The sequence below is a fragment of the Eleutherodactylus coqui genome, chromosome 3 (genome assembly GCF_035609145.1).
Source record: "Eleutherodactylus coqui strain aEleCoq1 chromosome 3, aEleCoq1.hap1, whole genome shotgun sequence".
In the NCBI taxonomy this organism is placed as follows: Eukaryota; Metazoa; Chordata; class Amphibia; order Anura; family Eleutherodactylidae; genus Eleutherodactylus; species Eleutherodactylus coqui.
The window spans coordinates 243,875,751-243,899,779 of NC_089839.1; the positions used below are offsets into that span (position 1 = coordinate 243,875,751).

Consider the following 24,029-nt stretch of genomic DNA (forward strand, 5'->3'; position numbering starts at 1 on the left):
CAGGACTCACCCGCTTAATTAATACCACGAAATCGCACAGTTCAGAGCATGGGGTGCACATTTGCACACCCAATAGACTCCTATGGTGTCTTGGGTGCACAAAAATAGAGCATGTTGCATATATTTTTGGTGAATATGAGGGAACATATTGAAATCAATGCTTTCTATTCTCTGTCGTTTGCGGGTGCAAAATCGCCTGTCTGCAGAAGTCCTAAGAGTCTTGCATCCCCTATCCACATAGTGATTGACATCTCCCTCTGTACATAAACTTATGTCGGAAAAACTGAGAATAACTGGACCTATTCTGATGCACCTGGCGTCTCCCTACATTACTTGGGTTGCCATTCATTGGAATTACTTGTGTGTAACGCTGCATTTCCCCTACAGTGTCCATATGGGTTCTTATGGGTTATCTTTATGGAACACAACCTATAAATATCAACAATAGATGACAATTGATGGTCCATAATAAGCAGTTATATATGTCCTTCTTCTCCATGCACCCTCAGCGCTTACAGGGAAGGGTTTGGTAGTCCCCACAAGCAACAGATCAGTTGATGACTGGCTAATGTCTATGTCCACCTTGAGTGAAATGTGATAACTGGCATACAACGAGAAGACAAGAGCATGGCATGGGTATTTTTGTTTCTTACCTGGATATAATTGGTTCATTGGGGCACTAAGCTGGGCATGTTTCTGAACTCTGTACGCTGTGTCTGATCCTTTGGATGCCTTCCTGTTTGCGCAAAACCCTCCTGTTCTTGACACACCTTCTGGTGTTCTGTGAAATTCTAATGCTCTGAGTACATCGACTGGTCCAGCTGAAAAAGCAAAAAATAAACATAATTAATTGACTTTATCAATGGAAAACTAATATTACTCGTAATTGTTTATCAAGACATATACTAATATCAACTCATTTCTCAAAGAAGGCCAGCCGCCCTTGGCCCAGAATGATCCCCTCGTTCACTCTGACAGACTGCATCCACCTCTCTCAGCTGCCTTCTCCATCACAACTATTCATTACCGAGTCTCTCAGTTGCCCTCATGCGTCTCCCATTGTAATTCAACTTCCCACATCTCCTTCCATCACATAACCCAAGCTGTCCACTCTCTTCATTACCATCACGCGTTTCCCTTTACTTATACATGTTGCCTTTCTCCTTCCCGTGGCTCCTTCCATCACTTGCAGCAGCTCTGCCCTCTTTCAACTTCCTTTCCCCCTACACTCCATCCATCATTCACCTGCACCCTGCAAGCTCCTTTATTCACCCCCTATTTCTTGGTAGGTTCAGGTGGGCTAAGCTGTTGGGAGTGTCATCCCTGGGAAAGCTCCAATGACTTAACTGTCTCTATATGGAACATTATCATATGTTGAGCGTTGGACAATTGTATCATTTGAACTTCCACAGAGAAGCCACATCTAGCAGTTCAGCCTACCGCTCACCTCCACCAGTCAAAGGGTGAGAGTTGAGGTACAGAGCCGGCGGGCAACTGATGAAGGTAGTTGAAAGGAGAAGGAGCCACTGCGGGTGATGGAGGGAGCTTCCATGGGGAAACGTGACTGAAAGGGAGGTGCAGATGGAAGAGTGCCAACATGGAGTAGTAAAGGGAGCTGCATGGGGGTGATGGAGAGAGTTGTGGAGGAGAATGCATGATGGATGAAGGCATTTCTTCAGCTAGCAGAAGAGTATAGATAGAGGAGGCTATATGGTGACATATACCACCATATACCTATACAATGGGCTATGTTGCAACCTTTCATCAGAGGTGTATGAAGGGAATCTTCCAGACGTAAACATTCAATGTAAGGCTACAAACTAGAGATGAGCGAGCGTACTCGGAAAAGCACTACTCGCTCGAGTAATTTGCTTTATCCGAGTATCGCTGTGCTCGTCCCTGAAGATTCGGGTCCCGCTGCGGCTGACAGGTGAGTCGCAGCGGGAAGCAGGGGAGAGCGGGCGGGAGAGAGGGAGAGAAAGATCTCCCCTCCGTTCCTCCCTGCTCTCCCCCGCAGCTCCCCGCTCCATGCCGGCACCCGAATCTTTAGCCCTGAGCACAGCGATACTCGGATAAAGCACATTACTCGAGCGAGTAGTGCTTTTCCGAGTACGCTCGCTCATCCCTACTACAAACATAATGTGAATTGGGTCTAAACCAGGGGATTAGTAAAATCTAGTCTTGGATAATGTCAAACACAGAATGCAAACGCAATCTTCAGTTTATGGATTAAATTGCACAATGATTGCCAGTATTAAAATTATAATATGTTCGTACATAAAACAGAAACAAAAATGTCATGATTACATCTTCATTGTGCTACAATTTTTCAGTAACTTCCATTCACTTCTAATGGGACTTGCGGAAACAGAGTAGCACACCGAGCTCAACCATTTCTGTAAATCTGGCCAGCACTCAATTTAAGTGCAGTCTGGATGCAGCACCAGCAGCTACCTCACCATACAGAATGTGGTTTGGGTCCCCCATTCTAGTGATAGTTGCGGGTCCCAGAGGTGGAAGCCATATCTATCAGACCTTTAAGGCATATCCTGAGAATAACCATTAAAAAAAAAAACCCAACTAAGTTTTTGTACATGGCAAACACTGCTTTACTTCATGACAAGGTAATAATAACCATATCTGCTGTATGTAAGAAAAAATGCTATTGATGTATTTTCCATGTAATTACTACTTTATTGCTACAAATTAACAGAACGTATGAGTCCTTGTACTACAAGGCTAGAATTTAGAATGCAGTTTTTGATGCCGCTCCTTGAGCTAAAGCCAGAAATTACTCTAACAAGACGAAAGCCTTATACATTCTTCCATAAGGGCATATTCATACTGCTTAAGTGTCAGATCTGTGTCAGATATTTCCGACATGGGTCTCAGTAATCTGGAGTTCTGTTGCAGATTCGCATACACATCCGCAAGTATGGCTTCCAACACGGATTTCATTGCAGAATCCACATCATAATACACGTTGAAAACACTCTATGTAAACAAAGTTTTATGCTTCGTCTTCCCTTGGGTTTCACTCCTGGTCGTGGCTCCAAACGTTGCATCAACATCTTCCCAAAACCTGTATCAAAAACTATATGTACAATTCCAGCGAAACAGAGGAAAGGTCCATGTAAGGGAGGTGATGTAGATGACGCTTTTACTGCATCCTTTTACCTAAAGTGTGAACTGAAATGTGCTACAATTAGTTCTGTTATAGACCTTCTAGGTCCCAATGACCATGACTGTGTTATTAAGTGTTGTGCCGAGGCTTGTTACATTGTTTGCCAGGTTTTGCGCTTGCCACATTTAATTGCAGGTACTGTGCAGTCTTAACAGTTAAAGGGTATACCCATCACAGCAATCTATCGCCTATCCACAGGATAGGGGATAACTTGCTGATCAGTGGGTGTCCAGTGATCTCACTGGGTTCCGAACCATAGGCAGCGGAAGCTACAAATGAGCACCTCTGCTCCATTCACGTCAATGGAACCACTGGAGTCAGTAGAGCTACATCCAATGCATATCAGTGTTGATTGGAGACCACTGCTACAACTCCCACTGCACATGCTCCATCCCTCTCTCCCCCAACCGAGGACTATGCATTCTTTCCTACAAAGTCTCCTATAAGAACTGGCCTCTTGTATTCAACAAGTTTGGAAAGTTCTACAGTTTCTATGAAGGAATGGAAGTATAATTCATCTGGGGGGAGCAGCATGTTTCCTTTAACCCTTTCCAATCCACTGTCTAACCTCTGAAGACATTATGATTTAAGGCTGTACAGCTCCAATGTTGGAAGACGTCCATCGGGGGTTCTCTTACTGCATATTGCCAGACTCTTTGCTGTCAGAGCCTATCCAACGTGTCACTTCATGCAGTACTGGCTTTAGCCAGCATATAGCGCCGTTGTATAACGGCAGAAAAAGAGTAAGCCCCCTAGGAAAACCAGGATACAAATTGGATGGGAGAGGGTTAATCCATGATGACAGAAGTAGATGTGTTCTTCACCACATTACTTGTTATAATTGACTACACTATAAACTACAATAATTACCATATAGTTATAGATTATAATGAGGAACATTTATGAGATCTGTCTGAAATAAAACTTATCTTTGCTGACTATAACAACCAATCACAGTGCAGCTTTAATTTTTCAAGAGCAAATTACAAGACTGGTGGAGATTCCCTTTAATTTTTTTTACATAGCCCTTAGTATATCATACAAAATTATATTCATATGTAGTGAAAAGAAATGATCAATATCATTGCCTTTTCAACATGTTTAGACATAAAAAAAAGTAGTCTAAAAGTTTTGAAAACTATCACTGTAAATGTGGCTGGAAGTTTACCTTTGAGTTTCATAAGAGTTAATGGCAATTTGATATTTAAACTGGGTGGCCAAAGTTTTCATCTCCTGGGGCCCTCTGGGAGTAACATGTAAAGTTTATAAGTGGGTGTTCACATTGCGTAATTATCCCAGGGACTCAGGCTATAGTTGCTCCTTTGTATGTATCCACAAATGAGAAACGCATGTACAACTGATGAAAGGGCATGGCATGTGAAAAGCCATTACTAACCTAATATATAGTATCTATGTGTAGAAGATCAGCATATATCTAGAATAACTCTCAGTTCTCCTGCCATCCTTCAAGGATGATTTGACAGTTAAATCCCCTCGTTGGCCTTCATAAAATTCACAGGAGAGTTATTTCATGTCCAGAGGGCATTTCACTGCTCCTTAAAGGGGATTAGAAAGAGCTTTAAGGAAGGGAAATGGGATTAGAAGCTGTAAGTCAGCTTTACGAAAAATATCAGGAGGAAGCTTTAACCACATCAAAGTGACTTGCCACATACATAGTACATATATAAAAATGATTTTCTCTACTAGAAAAATTAAAGATTTAAAGAGAATTTACTGCTAAATCATAAAATCGCTGCACATTTATGTCCTTCAGTTGCACTTTTCTGTTAAGTTGTTAAAACGTTTGTCTAATGAAGACAACCCAATGTGATATGCCCTTTTAGGACGTACAGATGTCATATAGTATGAATCCCCTCTTGGGTTACCCTCTGAGCCAAAATAGTGAACCCCTTTATGAGAAGCTCTATCCTCTCCTGAATGCCTGGCTGGTTGTGGCTTCACCAGACAGACTCAGCTGTTTGCCAGGGGTCCTAGAAGCAGGACTTGCAACAACCCTGATGAGACAAACCCTTTAAGAATTCTAGTCTGTAATTTCTTAGGTCTAGCTTTCTTTATGAGGTCCATTAAAGTTCCCACAGGCTTTGTCACCAAGCTTTCTTGCTGATTGTTGAAGAACAAATTTGGCTAGTTATGTTGTAATCCATCCCCATTCCATATAGCACTATTACTAAGCAGATTTGCCCACCTTTACTCTAGGAGACTGCATAACAATCCTTCTCAGACCTTAAATGGCCATTATATCATGGGATTCTTGAATGTTGGGGCAGTGGTGGGGGGACTAAATACATTGGCCAGCACTTAGTGCTGGCCAATGTATTTAAATATGGGACTTAATTATCTTGCTGGAAAATACTAGCTTCCCTTCTGCTCTTGCTCTTCTGTTCTGTTGTTGTTCTTAAGACCCTCAAGAATCACTAGAATGTTAGAGCATTGTGCGCTTTCTTCTCACCTCTTTTACCTTCACTCAAGAGAAATAATATTGGGTCAAGATAATCTATTGCTCAACAACGTCTCTCCAGAGAAAGGCCAATGGAAGGCAAAAGGTGCTCTGGCAAGCACATAAAGGACCTGAAGTGGTCGTTATGTCATGGAATTCTCGAATGTTGGAGCGGTGGTGGAGGAGTAATGTGCTTTGTCCTGTCCAATGTATTTAAATTTGGGACTTAGTTATTATGGTTGAAAGTATAAGCTTCACTTCTGCTCTTACTCTTGCTCTTCTGTTCTGTTGTTGCTCTTAAGCCCCTCAAGACTCACTAGAATGTCACAACATTGCATCCTTTCTTCTCACCTCTTTTACCTTCAGTCAGGAGAGATACTATTGGGTCAAGATAATCCACTGCTCAACAGCGTCTCTCCAGAGAGAGGTCAATGGGAGGCAAAAGGTGCTCTGGCAAGTAATTGAATAAGTAATGTCAGACTACTGTATCTTTCAGACTATAAGATGCACCTCAGCTTTAAACAACAGAAAATAGAAAAAAACATTTCATACTAATTAAAAGTTTCCTGGTGGGCTAAGGAAATGTAGTGCTTCCTTCCTTGGTATTCTGGGGAGGAGGTAAGTGGGTAAATAACTAACAGTCCACTCCTGTTAAACTCATTTTTGATCACTGACACAAATTGCATTCAGACATGTAGAAACCTCAATGCAATCTCCTTAAATGTCTGCATAATGTGTCTGATGGTTCTACTTTATTCTTCATGCTTTAGGGCTTCTTCAGACAACCATATGCGCAATTGCGCAAGCTTTAGCTCAACACCTCCATCCTGATTTAAAAAGGTTATTTAGGCTAATGAGGTGCAGATGGAATTGTGCAGCAAGTTTCACGTTTCTGCGTTTTTCTGCGTGCATTTACATACCTCCAATAGACGTCTATAGGAGCTTTTGCTGCACAATACACAGAAAGAGAGAGCAGGTCTTAATTTTTTTGCGCACACTGATAATGCATGTGCAAAAAACGTTTATGAGAACCACCCTATTGACATCAATGGGTTCTATTCTATATTTTATGTGCGAAAAAAGTCTCCTTAAGAAGCCATTACTGTGTATTTTTTACACCCTCTATGACATTCTACGCACAGCACACACCTACTATATATGCACTGCATATACAATACATACACTTACTGCCCTACTGCACACAGTTAAGTCTCCATACAGATTTTTATTCGTATGTTATGAAATAAAAGAATGAAAATAAAGCGGCCTACCCGATCTGTCAAAAGGAAGGATCACAGTGGCACCTGATAGGACCCATTGGCTATAACAGGTTCCATCCAGTTCCCGTCATGGGTTCTGTCATTTTGCCAGAAAAAATAGTGCAGCCTTTATGACAGAAGCCCCAGAAAGAAGGCACCAACCAAGTGTGAACACAACCCTACATACACACAGCTCTGCGGTACACAATTCATATACACACAGTTGACATGCAATGTTCACATGTGCATTGCTGCAGGCATTGTATTGCCTTTAAACATTAGGGCCTGTCCATATCAATGTCAGAAGTTCCTTTCAAAACCGGCCACATCGAATGCCATTAAAATTCAGTATGAAATAACTTAGCATTATTTTGTTCTTTAGAATGCTGGATGGCCATAAGGACCCTATTACAGTCAATGGGGTCCACGAAGCACCATTCGATTCTGTAATAAGACAGATCCGTTAGGCCAGTGGGCGATTTTCCAGCTCCCATAATAGAGCAAGAAAATGGAACCCCTTAGTGCAGATGTGAACTTGCCCTTATACCTGCACTGGTAGCCTGTAAAGCCTTTCTCCTCCAGAGTATGAACCTGCCGACTGGTTACATGATTGTGCCATCAACAAGGTCCTCTAGCCTAGGACCGTTCATCACTGCTGCCTCACAGAGCTCTATGCTTGCCATGCCAATGTCCGGAGGACCTGTAGCATAGGAGGTCATTTTCCCTCACACGGGTCTATCTGGAAGCTGAATGTGAAGATTCAGTGATCTCATTCAGCTGCATCTCTTGACTACAAGGTGCAGAAAACTTTTTAGCAAGGTTTTTTGCTGGCTAAAAAGTGCAGCTTATGGTCTAAAACTTTTGTAAAGCTACATTGGACTTTATCCCCAAGCAAATTGAATGGTTATACAGGACAGGGTGCTTCAAGATCCTTCTTCCCCACAGGACCCTCTATAGGGAGATGGCTCCTGCCTAGTACACTACAGTTCATTAATGTCAATACACCACTAATAAGGCAAATAAGCATGTTTTGTCTTCATCCACATTATTTACTAATGAATTGAACATTGATTTCCTTAAAATGTTATCTTATTAAAGTATCCACCCTTTACAGTGATTATAGTATTTACCTGCCTAATTAAATCCATACTTTACCACATACTGTGTTTCCCAAAAAATAAGACACTGTCTTATATTATTTTTGCCCCAAAACAGGCACAGGGCCTTATTTTCAGGGGATGTCTTATCATTCTTACCTAGCAGGAGCCATCCAGGTCCCTCCCACTGGTCTCCGGAGCTCCAAAACATTTGCTTCAGTCCTCAGCTGCCGACAGAAGATTGCTTCATCGTAACAGGGTTATAAGCCCCGCCTCCAGGAAGCGATGGCCCTGATTGGTTCTCATGCGCCACGGCTTAGCCAATCAATGCAGCACTTGAAGAACCAATTACAGCCATCAAATTGGTTCATTGAGCACTGCATTGATTGGCTCAGCCGTGGCGCTTGCAAGTCAATGAGAGCCATGACTTGCTGGAGGCTGTGTTTACAAATCCTGTTACCAGCAAGCAATCTTTTGTCAGCGGCTGAGGACTGAAGCAAGAGCGCCAGAGCTTCAAAGACCAGCAGGAGGGAGCCGGACAGCACCTGATAGGTAATGTATAGCTTTTTTTAATGTAATGAATTCCTTTTTTTATGTAGCTAGGGCTTATTTTGGGGAAGGGCTTATATTTCAAGCCCCCACCCTTTCCTCCTGAAAATCAGCATAGGGCTTATTTTAGGGGTAGGTTTTGTGTTTGGGGAAAAACTGTATACAGTTCCAAAAACTCAATGGAATTAAAGAGCTGTAGTATATAACTTAAATCATGTCGGCAAAAAAGGCTATGTGGCAATTGTGGGGCCCTGAGGAGTTAAAATGTGAAGTATAGCCCAGTTTAGCCTGCAATTGTAACCTACTATTACCGTAGCAAAAGGCCTTACTAAAACTGTATTCTTGAGCTGCTCTTATTTATTTGCTAGGATAACAAATGTTCTTCTTTACAGCATCTTTGTCCCTCTCTCTCTGTCTCCCTTGTTGCAGAGCTGTCCTCATTGCTGTAAGGAAAGACACTGCAGGTTCCCGCTGGGAAGAATTTGATATGCTGGACAAGCCACAGGAGTTCAAGAAGCAGAATGTATCTCTTTATCCTCTGCCAAGCCTTTGTACAGTAAACTTTGGACTGTATCAAGTGTGGCATAGTAAAAAGGACTGCATGTACAGAAGAATATTGTTTTGTCTTTCCATGAAGTTTTGTAAACCATTCCAAAATCTATAACTAAAGCTATAAACCATGCATGATTCCAACAGCTGAATTTCTCATTAACTTTTCTTATACTTCCATAAAAAAGGGTTCGGTTTTAAGTTACCGTCAAATGCCTCTTTCTTAATACTAAACATATTGATACTTTTCCATCATAATATTAGACACATGTAAAACTACTAGTTTTAAAGGAGCAGAGAACTTTTACTAAAAAACAGAACACTTTTGAAGCACACGATCTCTGTCATATGAAAAAGACTTGAAGGTCTCATTATGAAAAAAGTTCCCTATCCATATGGCCTTTTAGTACAAAGGAATCTCAATTTTAGGTCCCTAAATTAAAGTTCACTTCAGTGACAATAATTGGTAAACCTTACATCCGTAATAGCAATAAACTACCACAATGTATGGACCAGTGGTGTACATAGAGGAGGGGATTCTCATAGCAAACCTCCAAATGGACCTTATCACGGTACTGCATTTTTAAAGGACCTGATGTTTGCTTCCGTCTTCGTGTCCATTCTATGACCTTTGGCCTATTCATCATCCCTTTTCTTGCTAACAGTGCAGTTCCTTTATGTTATGTTGTGCTTCTGGAACCTGTAGTATTATCGGTATGGTCGATTTGGCTGGCTGAGGGTGTGGAGTTCTCTAGCCAGTCGGTCACCACCAGTCTGTGCACATAAATACCAAGCCCTCTTACTAGAGGGTGCTGGCCATCTATCCATTATTCTTTACCCTCTTAGTACTTAGTGTTTTGTGCTATGCATGCTGCTTGTTTGAGTTGTTTCCCACACCTTCCCTGAAGATGGTCTGGACACCTGATCTCCCTGTCTGCATGTTCCACGGGCCCCTTCTCCCTTCCCTTTTATCAGGTGTGGCCTCCAGACATTGGATGTCCTGTATGTTGTCAGGTGGATGATATCTGACAACATGTTCCTTTTACGTCAGATTTCTGTCTGACAGTCTTGCCCCTTTCACTGTGTGTAGACACTTGAACTAGCTCCTGTTTATCTATGCATGCATGAAGTTTTGAGTGGTGTTTTCTTCTGTCTGTGAGGTGAGCAGACTTCAGGTGTGAACAATGACTTGTTCAGTGTATGTCTGAAGATGTGGACTACACTAGGTCTGAACAATGTCTTGATCTGTTTGGTGTTCCTTTTATGTTGCATCACTTGATGTGAACAGGGTCGTGTTCTGTATATGTATGTAGGTGCTGACTATACTGGGTGTGAACTGTTCTGTTAAGTTGTATTTCCCTATTTGGTTTTCCTGCCTGTTAGCATCTAGGGCAAGCCGGGCCCCTAGGTTCCAGCGTGGAGCCGTCCCTTTTGGGATGATCACCCCGCTTGCAGGCAGGGCTCCCTTTTTGTGGTTTTAGTTGTCTTGTTAGAATAAGGACTCACAAGACAGCAAACTTACGTATTTTGGCCAAAATAGAAACCAATACCTCATACTTACAGATATTTCCATCTGCCTATGTGTATTAGTTCATTGGTTAGTATTTGGTGTCCGTCAGTTTTGTGGTTGTTTGTATATACGTTCGGTTTATGTTTGATGTTAGTGTCCGGTCGTGTATGCATGTCCCTACTCCCTCTTTTCCTTTCCAGACCTTTTATTGGATTGCGTTTGTGTAGGTTGTTGAGTACTATACATAAAGCTGTATGAGCCAGTCACCAGCCAGTATCAGTGTATATACAAATATGAAGTGTATTTGGGTTTATGGGGTGTTAGGGATACTGTGAACAGGTTTTGCGGGAGAGTATAGAAATGGGATGATTAGAAAGAGTTAGATTGAGGAATAAGGGATGTGCTTTCAGAACACACTGAAAATTGGGGATTGGGGATCAATCTGGTTGTCTATGATAGCGCATTACAGAGAACTGGAGTGGTTTGGAAACAGAAGTGTGAGGTTCAGACTATGGCAAAACTTAGTCTAAGGTAATTAGCAGAATGTAGAGCATGGTTAGGGTGATAGGCAGTGATAAGGGAGGATGTGTAAGCTGTGGCAGCTACTGATCAGTAAGAGTTAATGTAGTCAAGAAGATAATGGATCAGGGCAACAATGAGTGTTTCTGTTCCTATAGGAAGTAAAGGATAGAGTCTGAAAATGTTTTTGAGGTGTAGGTGAAATGAGTGAGCCAGTAACTGAATACAGAGAGTGAAGCAAAGATCAAGACAAACGTCAAATACGTCCCCAAGGTAGCGGACATGTTGCCAAGGAGTTATTGTAGAACCGCACAATTAAAAAGAAATATCAGGTTTACATAGGTTAGTAGATACCAAAAACGCAAGAAGTTCAGTTTTTGTAAGATTCTGTTTCAGACAGAGAAAGGACAAGATGTTAGAGACAACAGACAGGAAGTCACTGACATTTTGTAGCAAAGCAGGGGTGATGTCTTGGAAAGAAGTGTAGAGATGGTATTGTCTCATTAGTGTAGAGATGGTATTGAAAGCCAAATTTGCTCATAGTTTGTTCAATATGGGCTATGTAGATAGAAAAAAGGAGAGGACCTAGGACCGAACCATGAAGAACCTCAACTGTAACCAGGAGAAGTAAAGCCAGCAAATGATAAATGAGAGATCAGAGAGGTAGGAGGAAAACCGAAGGAGCAGGGTACTTAATTCTAACAGAGTGGAGCCTACTAAGGAAGAGCTGGTGATCTACATTGCCAAATACTTTATATAGATCCAGAAAAATCAGTAGAGAGTGGTGAACATTAGATTCAGTTGTCAGGAGTTCATTTGACATTTTTGTAAGGGCGGTTTCTGTAGAAAGTGAAAACCAGATTACAAAGGTTCCACAGCATTTGTCTACAGATAGTAGAATAGAAAAGAGTAGACTAGAAGAATTTGAAGATGAAGGGGAGATTAGAGGTGGTCGGTAGTTCAGAGCAAATGATGGGTCAAGAGATGACCTTTTTAGTAATGGGGATACGACTACATGTTTACTGTAGGAGGGAAAGCTATCTGAAGAAGGAGAGAGGTTAAAGATTGCCGTTAGGTGACTAATGACAGCTAAGGAGAGAGACTGGATGAGATGTGAGGTAACATGTTCACTAATGCAGGTAGTAGACCAAAAAGAAGAAAGGAGCCCGGAGACTTCTTCTGTTATTATTGGGTCAAAAGCTGAATGTGAACAAGAGGAGGTGCGTGAGAAAAGGGGATCAAAGCTTCATGGGGATTGGAAGATTATTTCCTGCCAGATATTGTCAATTTTCACCTTGAAATAAGTTGCCAAGTCTTCAGCATTGAGATCCTCCATAGGTGACTGCACTTTAGGGCTAAGGAGAAAGTCTCAAAGAATTGTCTTGGGTTACTAGATAGTGAGGAGGTGGCAGTTCTAAAACAGGACTGTTTGGCATGGTGAAGACCAACGTAGTAAGCTCTGAGCATGAACTTGTAATGAGGAAATCTGATCATGTCTTTGATTGTGTCCGCAGTATACCTAGAGCACCGCTGTATAGACGAGATAGCAGAATAGATGAAGTGATCATAAATATATACCCATATCTTCAAATAAACTACAATGAACATAACTGTAGGCAAGCATTGTCTCTTCCTTTGTAGAGTGCCAAAACAAGAGAAGGGGAACCCCATTCTTCCGATAGGTCATAACCTCGAAGTAAAACTGGTACTTATCAGACATTTATGGAATATACTGTACTTTTGATATATGCTATAAATGTCTTACATATCATTTTAATCACTGGTTGGATCTAACAATGTGGCCCTCAGACCAGAAAAACTTGTGTATCCCTGCTCTACAGAATGGAGTACAGCACATCTTTTTGCCAAAGTGGAGAGAACCAACCTGACAGAACCTCGCATTCTCCAAGGACCCCATAGTTGATGCATGATCTGCCCTATACACTAAAATAAAGAAAACTGATAAAACTCCACGAGATGAACTATACCAACATCTTGTTAAAGGAGTTCTTACAAAGTTGCAATTTCTCTTCTACATCATCTACAGAATAAGCAACTGCAAACATTCTGGTAAAACATCTTAAAAGAGAAAATGGGTATCGCCAATGCTCAACAAGAAGTATTTACAATTTTCTAGAAATATTCTTATCTAGTCCGCATATATCCTACAAATATCTGTTAATACAGAGTGTCGTCAGACCAGATACTCTTTTTTTTTTTTTTTATTAGGGAGCGTTATACCTGAAGGGGAAATAAGATAGATCCTTTCAGGACACAGTACATTGCTCTAACATGCCACATGTCCTAATAAATTGTACTTGTCAGACAGAGAAGAAATCTGCACACTAATTGGAAGCATGAAGTTTCTCCCATGTGTATGTCCTACTGCTGGGTCTTTAGCTGTGATTTATATGCACAATGAGGAATTTATTTTTCTTAATAAAGCCAAGAAAACATTTTTGATTACAGAATACTGCAGGAACTATTTCACAATAAACAGAGGTCTTATTGTCAGTGTCTGTCAAAGTGGACCACACTGCCAGCTACTGTCTAACGAGAGGGCACGCTGCCCAGGTGCTTTTGAGGTATGTAATAGCTTTTAGATATGACTATTCCAGGAATTTCTGAAAACAAAAGAGTCCAGGTTTAAGGCCAGGTTCACATGTTCTGGCGCGGTGGCCTTTTGGTCATTATGGTAGTTTACCATAAGTAGTTTAAAAAGTCCCTTTCTTGATGTCTTGTCCTTGTTTTGTCCTTGCACATTTACAACAAACGCACATATTTTGGTGTATTAGTTCTTTACCATTTCTCTGTTTCTCGTCAGTGAAAGAAAACTTTCTCAGCTCCATCCAGAGACTGACGATCCATGGAGACCTAGTCCTCTGCACTGATCCAGTCTAGGAAATTCTCTGTAGCCTAAACATTCTGGATGCCAAGTTAATACATTGTCCTTAGCGTCATTTCACACTAGTGTTTTTGCTTCCCGCCTAGATGCTCCATTGTGGAAATAGCAAAATGGAAAGAAAACTGTTTATTCAACCTTCAGTGTCAATCCGTTTCTCAATTTTCCATCTCCATTCTGTTTTTTCTTTTACACTGGAACAAAAGCGTAGACCGCTGCACATTTGTTTCTAGTTCAAAAAAACGGAAGAAATACTGGTCTTTTTTTTACACTGTAGTCAATGGCAGACTGAAAAAAAAAAAACGGAAAGCAATCTGTTTTTACCCATTTCACTTGCATTTTGTGCAGTTCCGTCTTGTGTAAAATAGAATCCGCTGAAAAAAACGAAAGTGTGAACTAAGCCTTATACTATAGAAACTATTAGGACTGAACGGATTGCCTAGACTAGATTTAACCCTTTCCAATCCACTGTCTGACCTCTGAAGACATTATGATTTAAGGTTGTACAGCTCCGATGTAAGTGGATGTCCATCGGGGTTCTCTTACTGTATATTGCCAGCCTCTGTGCTGTCAAAGCATATCCAACGTGTCACCTCATGCAGTACTGCCTTTAGCCAGCAGATAGCGCCATTGTATAGCGGCAGAAAGAGTAAGCCTCCTAGGGTAACCAGGATAGAAATTGGATTGGAAAGGGTTAACTGAACTAAACTATTTACATACAAGGGGAAATCCTCTGTAGGCCAGTTTTACACAAACATATTAGGGCCGCATTTCTGTGTCCGTAATACAAAGATGTGTCTGCAGGGTTTACTGATCTGAACTCGAACCATCATAGGGATCTAATATGATCCAAGTTTGGGTTAGTAAACTTCAGAGTTGGCCAGGGCATACTTATGTACTTACATATTCCAGTCACATAAATGTGGCCGTAATATGTTAGCGTTAAAGCAGCCTTAGGTCGCTTCCAGATGAGCATATTATTAGTCAGTATATGGTCCATGTTTTATAGACCATAGTACATAGCTAATGTAAATCTGTGTGTTTATGTATATGGATATATTCTTCACGACCATATCTTAAAAATGTATCATGCGCAGCCGCGCCACACGCAGTTCATTGAGTCAACGAGATTACATGGACTTTCATTGATCTGTTCACATTAGCGTGTAGATATGGGCGAAAAAAAGATGCCAGCAAAAACAATTCAAATAGATGACATATGGATGCGATATAATCTATAGCATGTTTGTATAATGGATCCATATTACGGATGTGTTACAATACTCTCCTATGAAACTGGCCTTAAAGGGGTTGTCTTGCGAAAGCAAGTGGGGTTATACACTTCTGTATGGCCATATTAATGCACTTTGTAATGTACATCGTGCATTAAATATGAGCCATACAGAAGTTATTCACTTACCCGCTCCGTTCCTGGCGTCCATGTCTCCATGGATCCGTCTAATTTCGCTGGCTTCTTGCTTTTTTAGACGTGCTTGCGCTGTGCGGTCTTCTGCCTGGTGAATGGGGCCGCTCGTGCCGGAGAGCTGGTCACCGCGTCGTCATCGTAGCTCCGCCCAGTCACGTGTGCCGATTCCAGCCAATCAGGAGGCTGGAATCGGCAATGGAACGCACAGAGCCCATGGTGCACCATGGGAGAAAACCACAGTGCATCCCTGGGAAAGGACCGGCGGCCATCTTAGGGAGAAGATTTTTATAACTCCTTATTTCGTCGGATTGGTGAGTAGCAAGCGGTTTAAAAACCGCTTTAATTTGCTATTTTATGCCAAGGGGGGTGACAGGGGGAATGGGGTAATGTAAAATCTTGATGCTTGCCGCGAGACAACCCCTTTAAGGCTAGTTAGATTCAAAGCCTTAGTGTGATATATATAATGGAAGCAGCCCATGTCATGAAACCCTAAGAGCTATAAATTGCATCTGGAATCCAACTTCAAGGAACATTGCTAACAAAACTACCAGATATATTTTTCTGCTGGACAAAGTATATAGGCACTGAGTTTGGGCGCCCTGTATGACGCCTATGTAGGGTATATTGAAACTCAACTTAAAATACGTCAGCACAATGGGTGTAAGGCATATAAACATATTTGCATTGTATGAGTAGGTAAGTAGATTTAGATAAGAGCAACAACAGTGTCATAATTTGTATATAATATCTTATTTGCTTTAGCAAGGCTTTTTTCTTTCTTGTCAAAGGCCAATTGATTTATTCAGATTGTGTCATTATACTTTCATGTTTTGCCCTATTTTGCCTGCAGTGGAGCATGCCCATTGTGTACCAGGAGCATGACCTCAATATCCACAACCTTTTCCACCTCCCTCTGTTCTGAATATCTCACTTACTTGTCTATTGACCCTGGAAGGATTTTCTGCACTTTTAACAATGGGCCAAAACTGAGATTAAGGTTGTGTCTATCTGAGGAAAGGGATTATTTGTGGAAATACCCTCCTGGATACCATAAATCCAGGGCCTAGTGGATAGCTGCCCAACTGTCCATTTTCCTGTAGTGTTGGCAAAAATAATTATTTTCTATTCTTTCTACCAATAGACTAAACAGCCTGACCTTCGCTAAGCAAAAATAAGTTTTTCCGCTATCATTCCATTTGTTCTTCATAAAAAGACTCAGGAAGAGAGAAAATCCCTGTGCTGCTCCCTCTATCCACTTACCTACTTTACAAGTAATTCTGGCTTCGGAGTTGGAGACAGTTGACCCTATTCCTCCGTTTGGCTCTGTAGAAGTGCCAATACTAAATGAGTGATACACCCACCATTATCCATAGGAGTGTGTGCTGCCTACTGCATGGAGCTTCTGTTGCTAAGCCTCAGCCCAAACATATCCAACAATTGTAAAATAAGTAGTGGAAGCAAAAAGTTATTCGAAATTTGAAGATTTCCCTAATGAATACTATTGTTACAATTGGGAACTCCATTGCTTTCAAGCTCACTCTCTTCAGCGTCTTCAAGTGTCTGTAGAGCTTTCTCTTAGCAATGTCTTATATAGCCTTATGATTTTGACAAAGTTAAGTGACTCTTCATCACTTCTTTCACTTCTTGTACATTCTCTTCCTGTGCTTGTAGTGATACTTCTTCTAGAATTAAAGTTGTACCTAGACTGATTCCCATGACATTTTTGCATCCGCGTTCATCATCTCAATTTGCTAGTGCATGATTTCAGGCTCTGATAAACTCAGCTTTGGCAGAAATCTGAGACTTTCCTCCTTAGCTCATTATATGACATCTGGCGCAGGTTGATGCGTATCCAATAGCGACTAGGTCTCTTACCAGCAGTGCTGAGTCTTGCAAGTTTCTCTTGTTGTAATATAATTTGACATTCACTAAATAGAAGTTTAACAAAAGGAAAAAAAAAATCTTATTTGTTAGGTAGTTGTTTCGGGAGACTGTTATTCTGCAAGAACTCATTCCATGGAGATGGACCATATTGCACAGCAGCACATCTGGTCTATGGTTCCTGATATAAGCATGCCACACACACATATCAAACATGTATGCTTCCATTTGATTGCATATGGAATTTACCTACTAGTTGAAAAACCCTGTTATTCCCCTACACGGTATTCATGAATATACTGCCATTTAGTAGATTGCACTCATGAATACATAATAAGTAATTATGAGATAACATCTAGAGTATTGTCATCAGCTGTCATAAAATTGTGAAGATTGATACATGCTATTTATAATAATTAAGGATTGCATATTTCCTCGCGATAGGTCATCAATAGTTGATCGGCTTGGGTCTGCCGCTTTGGACCCCAGCTGATTGGGTGCCCACTATCAGTGACACAATTTATAAGGGTCAGAACAAAAGCAATTAGCTCCAACCTCTGTGTAGTGACGAGCACTTATAATTGCAGGCTAAGTTCTCATGAAAATCAATGACAGTTGTGCCTGCAATTACAGCTGCCGGCCACTACACAGGGCTAGGAGCTATCTGCTTCCGCTCCCACCCCTATGTATTGTGGCACTGACAGCAAGCGGCCGATCAGCTGGTGTCTCGAGCAGCGTACCCCAGTCAATCTTGAGGACTGATCATCAATAGTATTTGTGTGGAAAACCCACTACCGTTTTTTTTTTCGCAATGTTTTTTTTCTTCCAACTGTTAATGGGACTTGCTAATGTTAATATCGCAACGCACAAAAATCACAATTTAGCGGTAAATAGCAATTTTTGCGCGTTGCGGTTTTACATGAGCAAGTCCACTTGACAGTTGGAAGAAAAAACGCTGCGAATTTGCAGTGAAAGAAAAAACAGTAGCGAGTAGTCACCCTTAACCCTTTCCAGTCCAATTTGTATTCTGGTTTTCCTAGGGGGCTAACTCTTTTTCTGCCGTTATACAACAGCGCTATATGCTGGCTAAAGCCAGTACTGCATGAGGTGACACGTTGGATAGGCTCTTACAGCAGAGAGGCTGGCAATATACAGTAAGAGAACCATGACGGACGTGTGCCAACATCGGAGCTGTACAGCCTTAAATCATAATGTCTTCACAGGTCAGACATTGGATTGGAAAGGGTTAAAGAGTTTTTTTCTGCTAAATAACTTGTATCGGACATATCCTAAAACTCTGTGGGAGTTGTGGCAGGTGGGACTATAGAATGCAGAGAGGAAATAACTGGCTAGAAGTAAGTGTGAGCAGGTTGGCCCAGTATAGGCCACAGTATGCTGACATACATTTATTGTACAGTTTCTATAATGGTACATTCTAACTAAAAGTGTTACAAATGTCAATATGAGAAATGGCGATATGATATGTCCAATATAAAGCAGTATCATCCAATCTAATACCATAATAGCAATACGAACTGAATAGGGCAATCTACATGTGCATCCAGGGATCTAATTTGGCCCTAGCAGCTGTTTTATTGAAACTGCCAGACTTTTCCAGACTCAATTATATGACATCATCTGAATACGATTTGGCAAGTAATATACAGTATATATGGTCCATCCCATGATACACTTGGACAGCCTTACCTTCCCCTCCTAATTCTATACGTTATGAGAATATTAGAAGGATGATGCACACCATTCCCCCCAATGGCTAGTGCGCTGCAAAGAAAGCGTAACTGCTTACTACTATCTACAAGAAGTTCTCAACAAAGCCAACAGAGTCGCAAATAAAAGTCCCTCGATGAATGAACGTTTCTTGATTCACACCAAACATGTGTTCCAGTTAATGGCGCTATATTTGGCAATAGTACATTTGTAGTGTGAAATCAGTCAGGATGAGAGGGGGTTGACTTCATCCTGGGGGTCTTAGACTGACGGCCAGCTGGCCATATGCGAAACACACTGCAAACTAATCATCTACAACTGGAGAGAAATGTCTGGCGAGGGCTACAAGACCATAAAATAGTTCTCATCACTATCTAAGGCCTTTAAATCACACATGCTACTTAAGAAGTGTCTATTTTCTGCAAACAGCCTAGAAATAAGAGTATTTGTAGGACAAATGAGGAATACTTTATCTCCTCCACCAGCGAATCAAAGGATCTCACAGAGAATTCAGCTCAAAGGGACATTCTAAAAATCCACATAGCACTCATATTTCAGTGTCAGCTACAAGTCAGAGGTGCAAGAAGCCTTAAACACGCCCCTCGGCCATGAAAGGGGAGACAAGCTGAGGAGAAAGCCAGGCCCTGTTCCTGCAGTTTTTTTAAGCAAACCCTGAGTGTCTGCTCCTCCAACCATTTCACCTGCTGATCCCTGGGACTCGACTCAATTCCTGCTTTCCAGCGACCAACCTTTCCCCATCCCACTCAAGTTTATTTAATCATTTCGCTTCAGCCTTGCTTGATTCATACCTCCAAACAAAGTGTCAATTGTGCGCTCTTTTTTTTGCATGGGTACATTTTTAACATTTCTATGTTATTTTTTACTGCTGAAAGTAAAACACTGGCAACAGTACAGAACACGATTTAATCCTCTCACTGTTAAAGGGCCTAGTGTCAGCTTGGAATAATACTCAAAACCTGAACAGATACTTTGAGCCGGAGTTTATATAAACCCTGCCCTTTTATACAGATTACAAATCTGGAACAAATATAGCGATTCAGAAACAATTGCTACAAAAATGTGGAACCTTTTCAGATATATAAACAATCACATTCCTTTAAAATAAGTCTACTCTACTGTGACTCCATATCCAATAGAGGAAAATAAAAGCATATCAGTAGGCTTTTCCTAACAAAGAGAGAATTTCAATATAAGGGCCTACGGAATATGTCGGCGCCATACAAGCAGCAGATAGTGAAAACATCATACAAACTCACCAATATGTAGCTGATTGTATATAATACATAATAAGAATAGCAAAATTTCATTTATGTACTTAGTGAAAGACTGGAAGAGTGAAATTACACATTGAGCTCTGCTCCATCTGGCTTACACTAATCCAAACAGTATTTTTTTTAACTTTCTTCTTTCTTGCTATGTCTCATTTTAAATGTTATTAGCTTCTTGTCTCCACATGTCTGGGATCCTAAGGGGCCTTTCCATAAGTAACTCTTTATACCATTTGCAGGATAGAATTACACAGTCAGCAGTATGGAAACACAGATGTCTTAAGTATAGTGTGTTAGAATTGTTCAATATCACAATTACTGTTTATCAATATGTATATTTTGTATCTGTATCTCAGAGAAGAGCAAAACACTTTTAGCAACTATGTTTCCAGATGTGGTAGATGAGAACTACATCTGATATACTGTGGATATTAGGGCCTGTAGAATAGGGTTTGGGCCTGTTTGGACATTAAAGGGTTAACCTGCTCAAGGACCAGACTCCAGATGTGATTCCAACTGCAAATAATACCATAAAGTGCAGGGTAGGAGCACTGAGCTCGATTTAGAGAATAAAAGTAATTTGACTTCTTCAGTCTCCTTTTTTTGTTAAGACCTATGTGCAAGTGGCAATTTTTGTAGGAAACTACTTTAATGACAGGGATGACAAGTCTATATTCCAGGCTTTACAATTTTCTCTGTCCTACTAATTCATAGCATGCAATTATCTACTCTACAAACCACAGGACATTCCTAAAAGTAACAGACAAAAGAAATCATGCATTACAGTGTCTGTGTCTAGGAACCAAAGCCTGACAGATGAGTTATAAGTACCTACAACTTCTTCAACAATGTTTGGAACTTTGCTCTCAATATGTATCTAAATGTATGTATCTAATATATATGTTGACTAAGCATGTCCCAGAGTTATAGCTTTATAGTACTCTTTTTTTCTGTGGTGTATATATGTATATATGATCTATTTTCTATATAGTAAGTTCCACTATCTGTCAAACAAGAAGAGATGTAGCAGGGCTGATTGTGGCGTATTCACCAGCACTCCTATGTATGACCTCTGACAACAGATTGTGATATCATAATGATTTGTGCCAAATGGCAAGCTCAGCTCTACTACAACTGTATCTTGTGATCAACTATTAGTCTACTCAAATTACTGGTCAATGTATAAATCATATTCTGAAATATAATAAAGAAAAACAAATCACTCTACAACAACTTGACGTATTAAAAGTATAAGCAAAATCCCTGTATAGTTAATATAGGCTGTGGACTGGGATATACACACAGAGGAAACAGTTCAGGGACCTTGTCACATTGCTAATCTATCCCGCTCAGAATCATATGAGAGGATTTTATTTCCTTTCTCCAGTATAAAGAATCCTCAGTTCACCTTTGCTGGATGAATGTGAGAGACCAGAAGAGGGCAGAATGCAAGCAGCCTGTACACTACAGTACTGTTTCCACAACCTTTCATACAAGACAAACATTGCCACAACTACCATATAGGAGCCTTCAACACAGTAGACCTATTATATCATCTACTGTGGCACTCTTGTTGCACATACCACTTATTTTAAAGAACCTCACCACTAAATACAACATGACCTCCTACCTATAGGTTGCATTATAACTTTAGTATTAAACATCATAACTTTCTTCAAGGTAAATAGTAGAATATGGAAGCATTGCCTGATCTACATCTTGACTTTCACTCCTATCGGACCAGGAAAGTTGTGTAAGGCTACCTATACATGGTGAAAATGTATTGAAGATTCGCTGAATCTTTCACAGCATAGAGGTAGGAAGTTACACCTTAAATGATGGATACATGCAACTTTATACAGCAAATTTAGAGCATATCTACGGAAATTGTTTTCAAATACGATGGTGGTTTAAAACATACGTTATCACATCTACAGTATTTGCATAATCGATTTTCCATAGCGGGAACTAAGCATTAAAAAAAAAAAGATACACGTCACCAATAAAATATTGATTAATGGCACAAATGTAACCTGATAACTACTGTATCATTGCTGAATGTATTAAACATCTGCATCATGTATGGCCAGCATTAGTCCAAATCCTTATCTCACATTCAGCTATCCCCAATATGCTTTTCAGTCTACACTATGGTGTGGATGCTGTAAAAGTTTTATTCACAGCTGAAGTGAGTTCATTATACACTTTGTATCATATTACTCATTTTTCTAGAATTACATGAGTTGTGCAACTCCAAGTACCACAAAGGTCAGACTTGTAATTCTGTAGTAGAACCAATGCAGCCAAGAGTGCATTATAGTAATTGTAGTTCCACAATATCAGCAGGCTCACAGATTGCATGTGGTTTTCAGACTCATGCTAAGTCACCTCTGAGCATAAGGAGAATCACTTCACTAGGGGACACTTATGAAAGTATGAATAAAAGTGCTTAAACTATTGCATGGTGCAAAATAAGTTTATAGTGAAATCATTAAAAGGATATTCAAGTATCCAGGCTCCTATGAGGAAGATACTCTTACAAAATTATAGCAAATCAAGGGGGTTATTAGTTCTACAGAAGTATTCTTTGCATCCACAAGTTATTTCCTAGCATGGGTCTGCACTGTGAAGGTGGTGGGGTCTGCGTGTCTAGTTCCACCCCTCTCATAGACGTGTCTGAATGTGACATCCCCTGGGGGGAGGAATTCCTAGCACAGAGGGATCATTGCAGAGGGAGAGAGAGAGAGAGAAAAATCCACCCTTCTAGCCCTGTCCATAGACACCTAACGGACCACCATCACCTTTATCTCCCACCTCCCAGGACAGAATAAACTCTACTCAGAGAGGAGGACCATCCAGCATCCTTGTAGACTTCCACTGCTAAAGAGCTAAGTGCATGATGATGATGATGATGATGATGATGATGAAAGGTCACTAACTCCTCAGACCTGTCACCTGTGTCCCTGCATTACCATCCTTCCCTGATCTCTACACAGGAGTGCTAGATGTGCCCACACCCTCCCATCAAATGAATGAAGACTGCATGAAGCACTCAGTATAGCATCAAAGTGAATGCACTCAAGATTGATGTGATGGACTCTTGCAATAGATGATTATCCTCAAAAGGCTTAGAACTTTCTGTCCGGGTTTGTTATATCTCCTGGGTTTTGATGGGGCTATGAAGGGGGGCCCATCTGTCCCCTAGATTTTTGTCTCTTACCTCCTCTGACCTCTGCAGCTTGGAAAAGGAAAGTCAAAGTGATGAGAATTAGGGCGCTAAGGGATGAATCCCAAAACCTCCTTTTCGTTTTCCACCTTGTGTTCCACCTCTCCATCTCCAACTCCAAATTCTGGGAGCCCCCCAGATGATAAAGAATCTCAGGATTCAATCTACAGCACCAACTCCTTCCAAAAGTCCAGGAGGTGATCACTACACAGCCATAAGGAGGAAGAAACCCAAAAGTCTGACAGGGGGAGGGGGGGTTGGGGTAGCTTTTCTTCTCCTTTGCCCAGCTGAGATGTGTTCCTCCCCAGTCCCCTGCCTGCAAACTGAAGAAGGTATGAGGGCTTTAATCAAAATGCAAACCTCTCTCTCTCCTCCTAAAGTCCCACCGTCAGAGGGTTGGGCTAAGACCCCTCTGCTGGGTCTCCAAGCATTCTCCAGCCTTCCTCTGCTAG

General features: G+C 41.0%; 1 protein-coding gene across 5 annotated transcripts in view; it reads right to left on the bottom strand.

Annotated features, from left to right (window-relative positions):
• COL11A1 (collagen type XI alpha 1 chain) overlaps positions 1-23,936 on the bottom strand; it is a 229,080-nt gene extending 205,144 nt beyond the window's left edge. For 3 of the 5 annotated variants that reach the window (XM_066597204.1, XM_066597201.1, XM_066597205.1), the window contains exons 1-2: positions 23,572-23,936; positions 654-821 (exon numbers count right to left, since the gene is read on the bottom strand). In XM_066597204.1, the coding sequence (XP_066453301.1) occupies positions 654-821; positions 23,572-23,686 (283 nt within the window). In that variant the 5' untranslated portion in view covers positions 23,687-23,936. The remainder of the gene's footprint in view (positions 1-653; positions 822-23,571) is intronic. The other 2 variants (XM_066597203.1, XM_066597202.1) reach the window with 1 other exon arrangement.
• Positions 23,937-24,029: the final 93 nt, after the last annotated feature.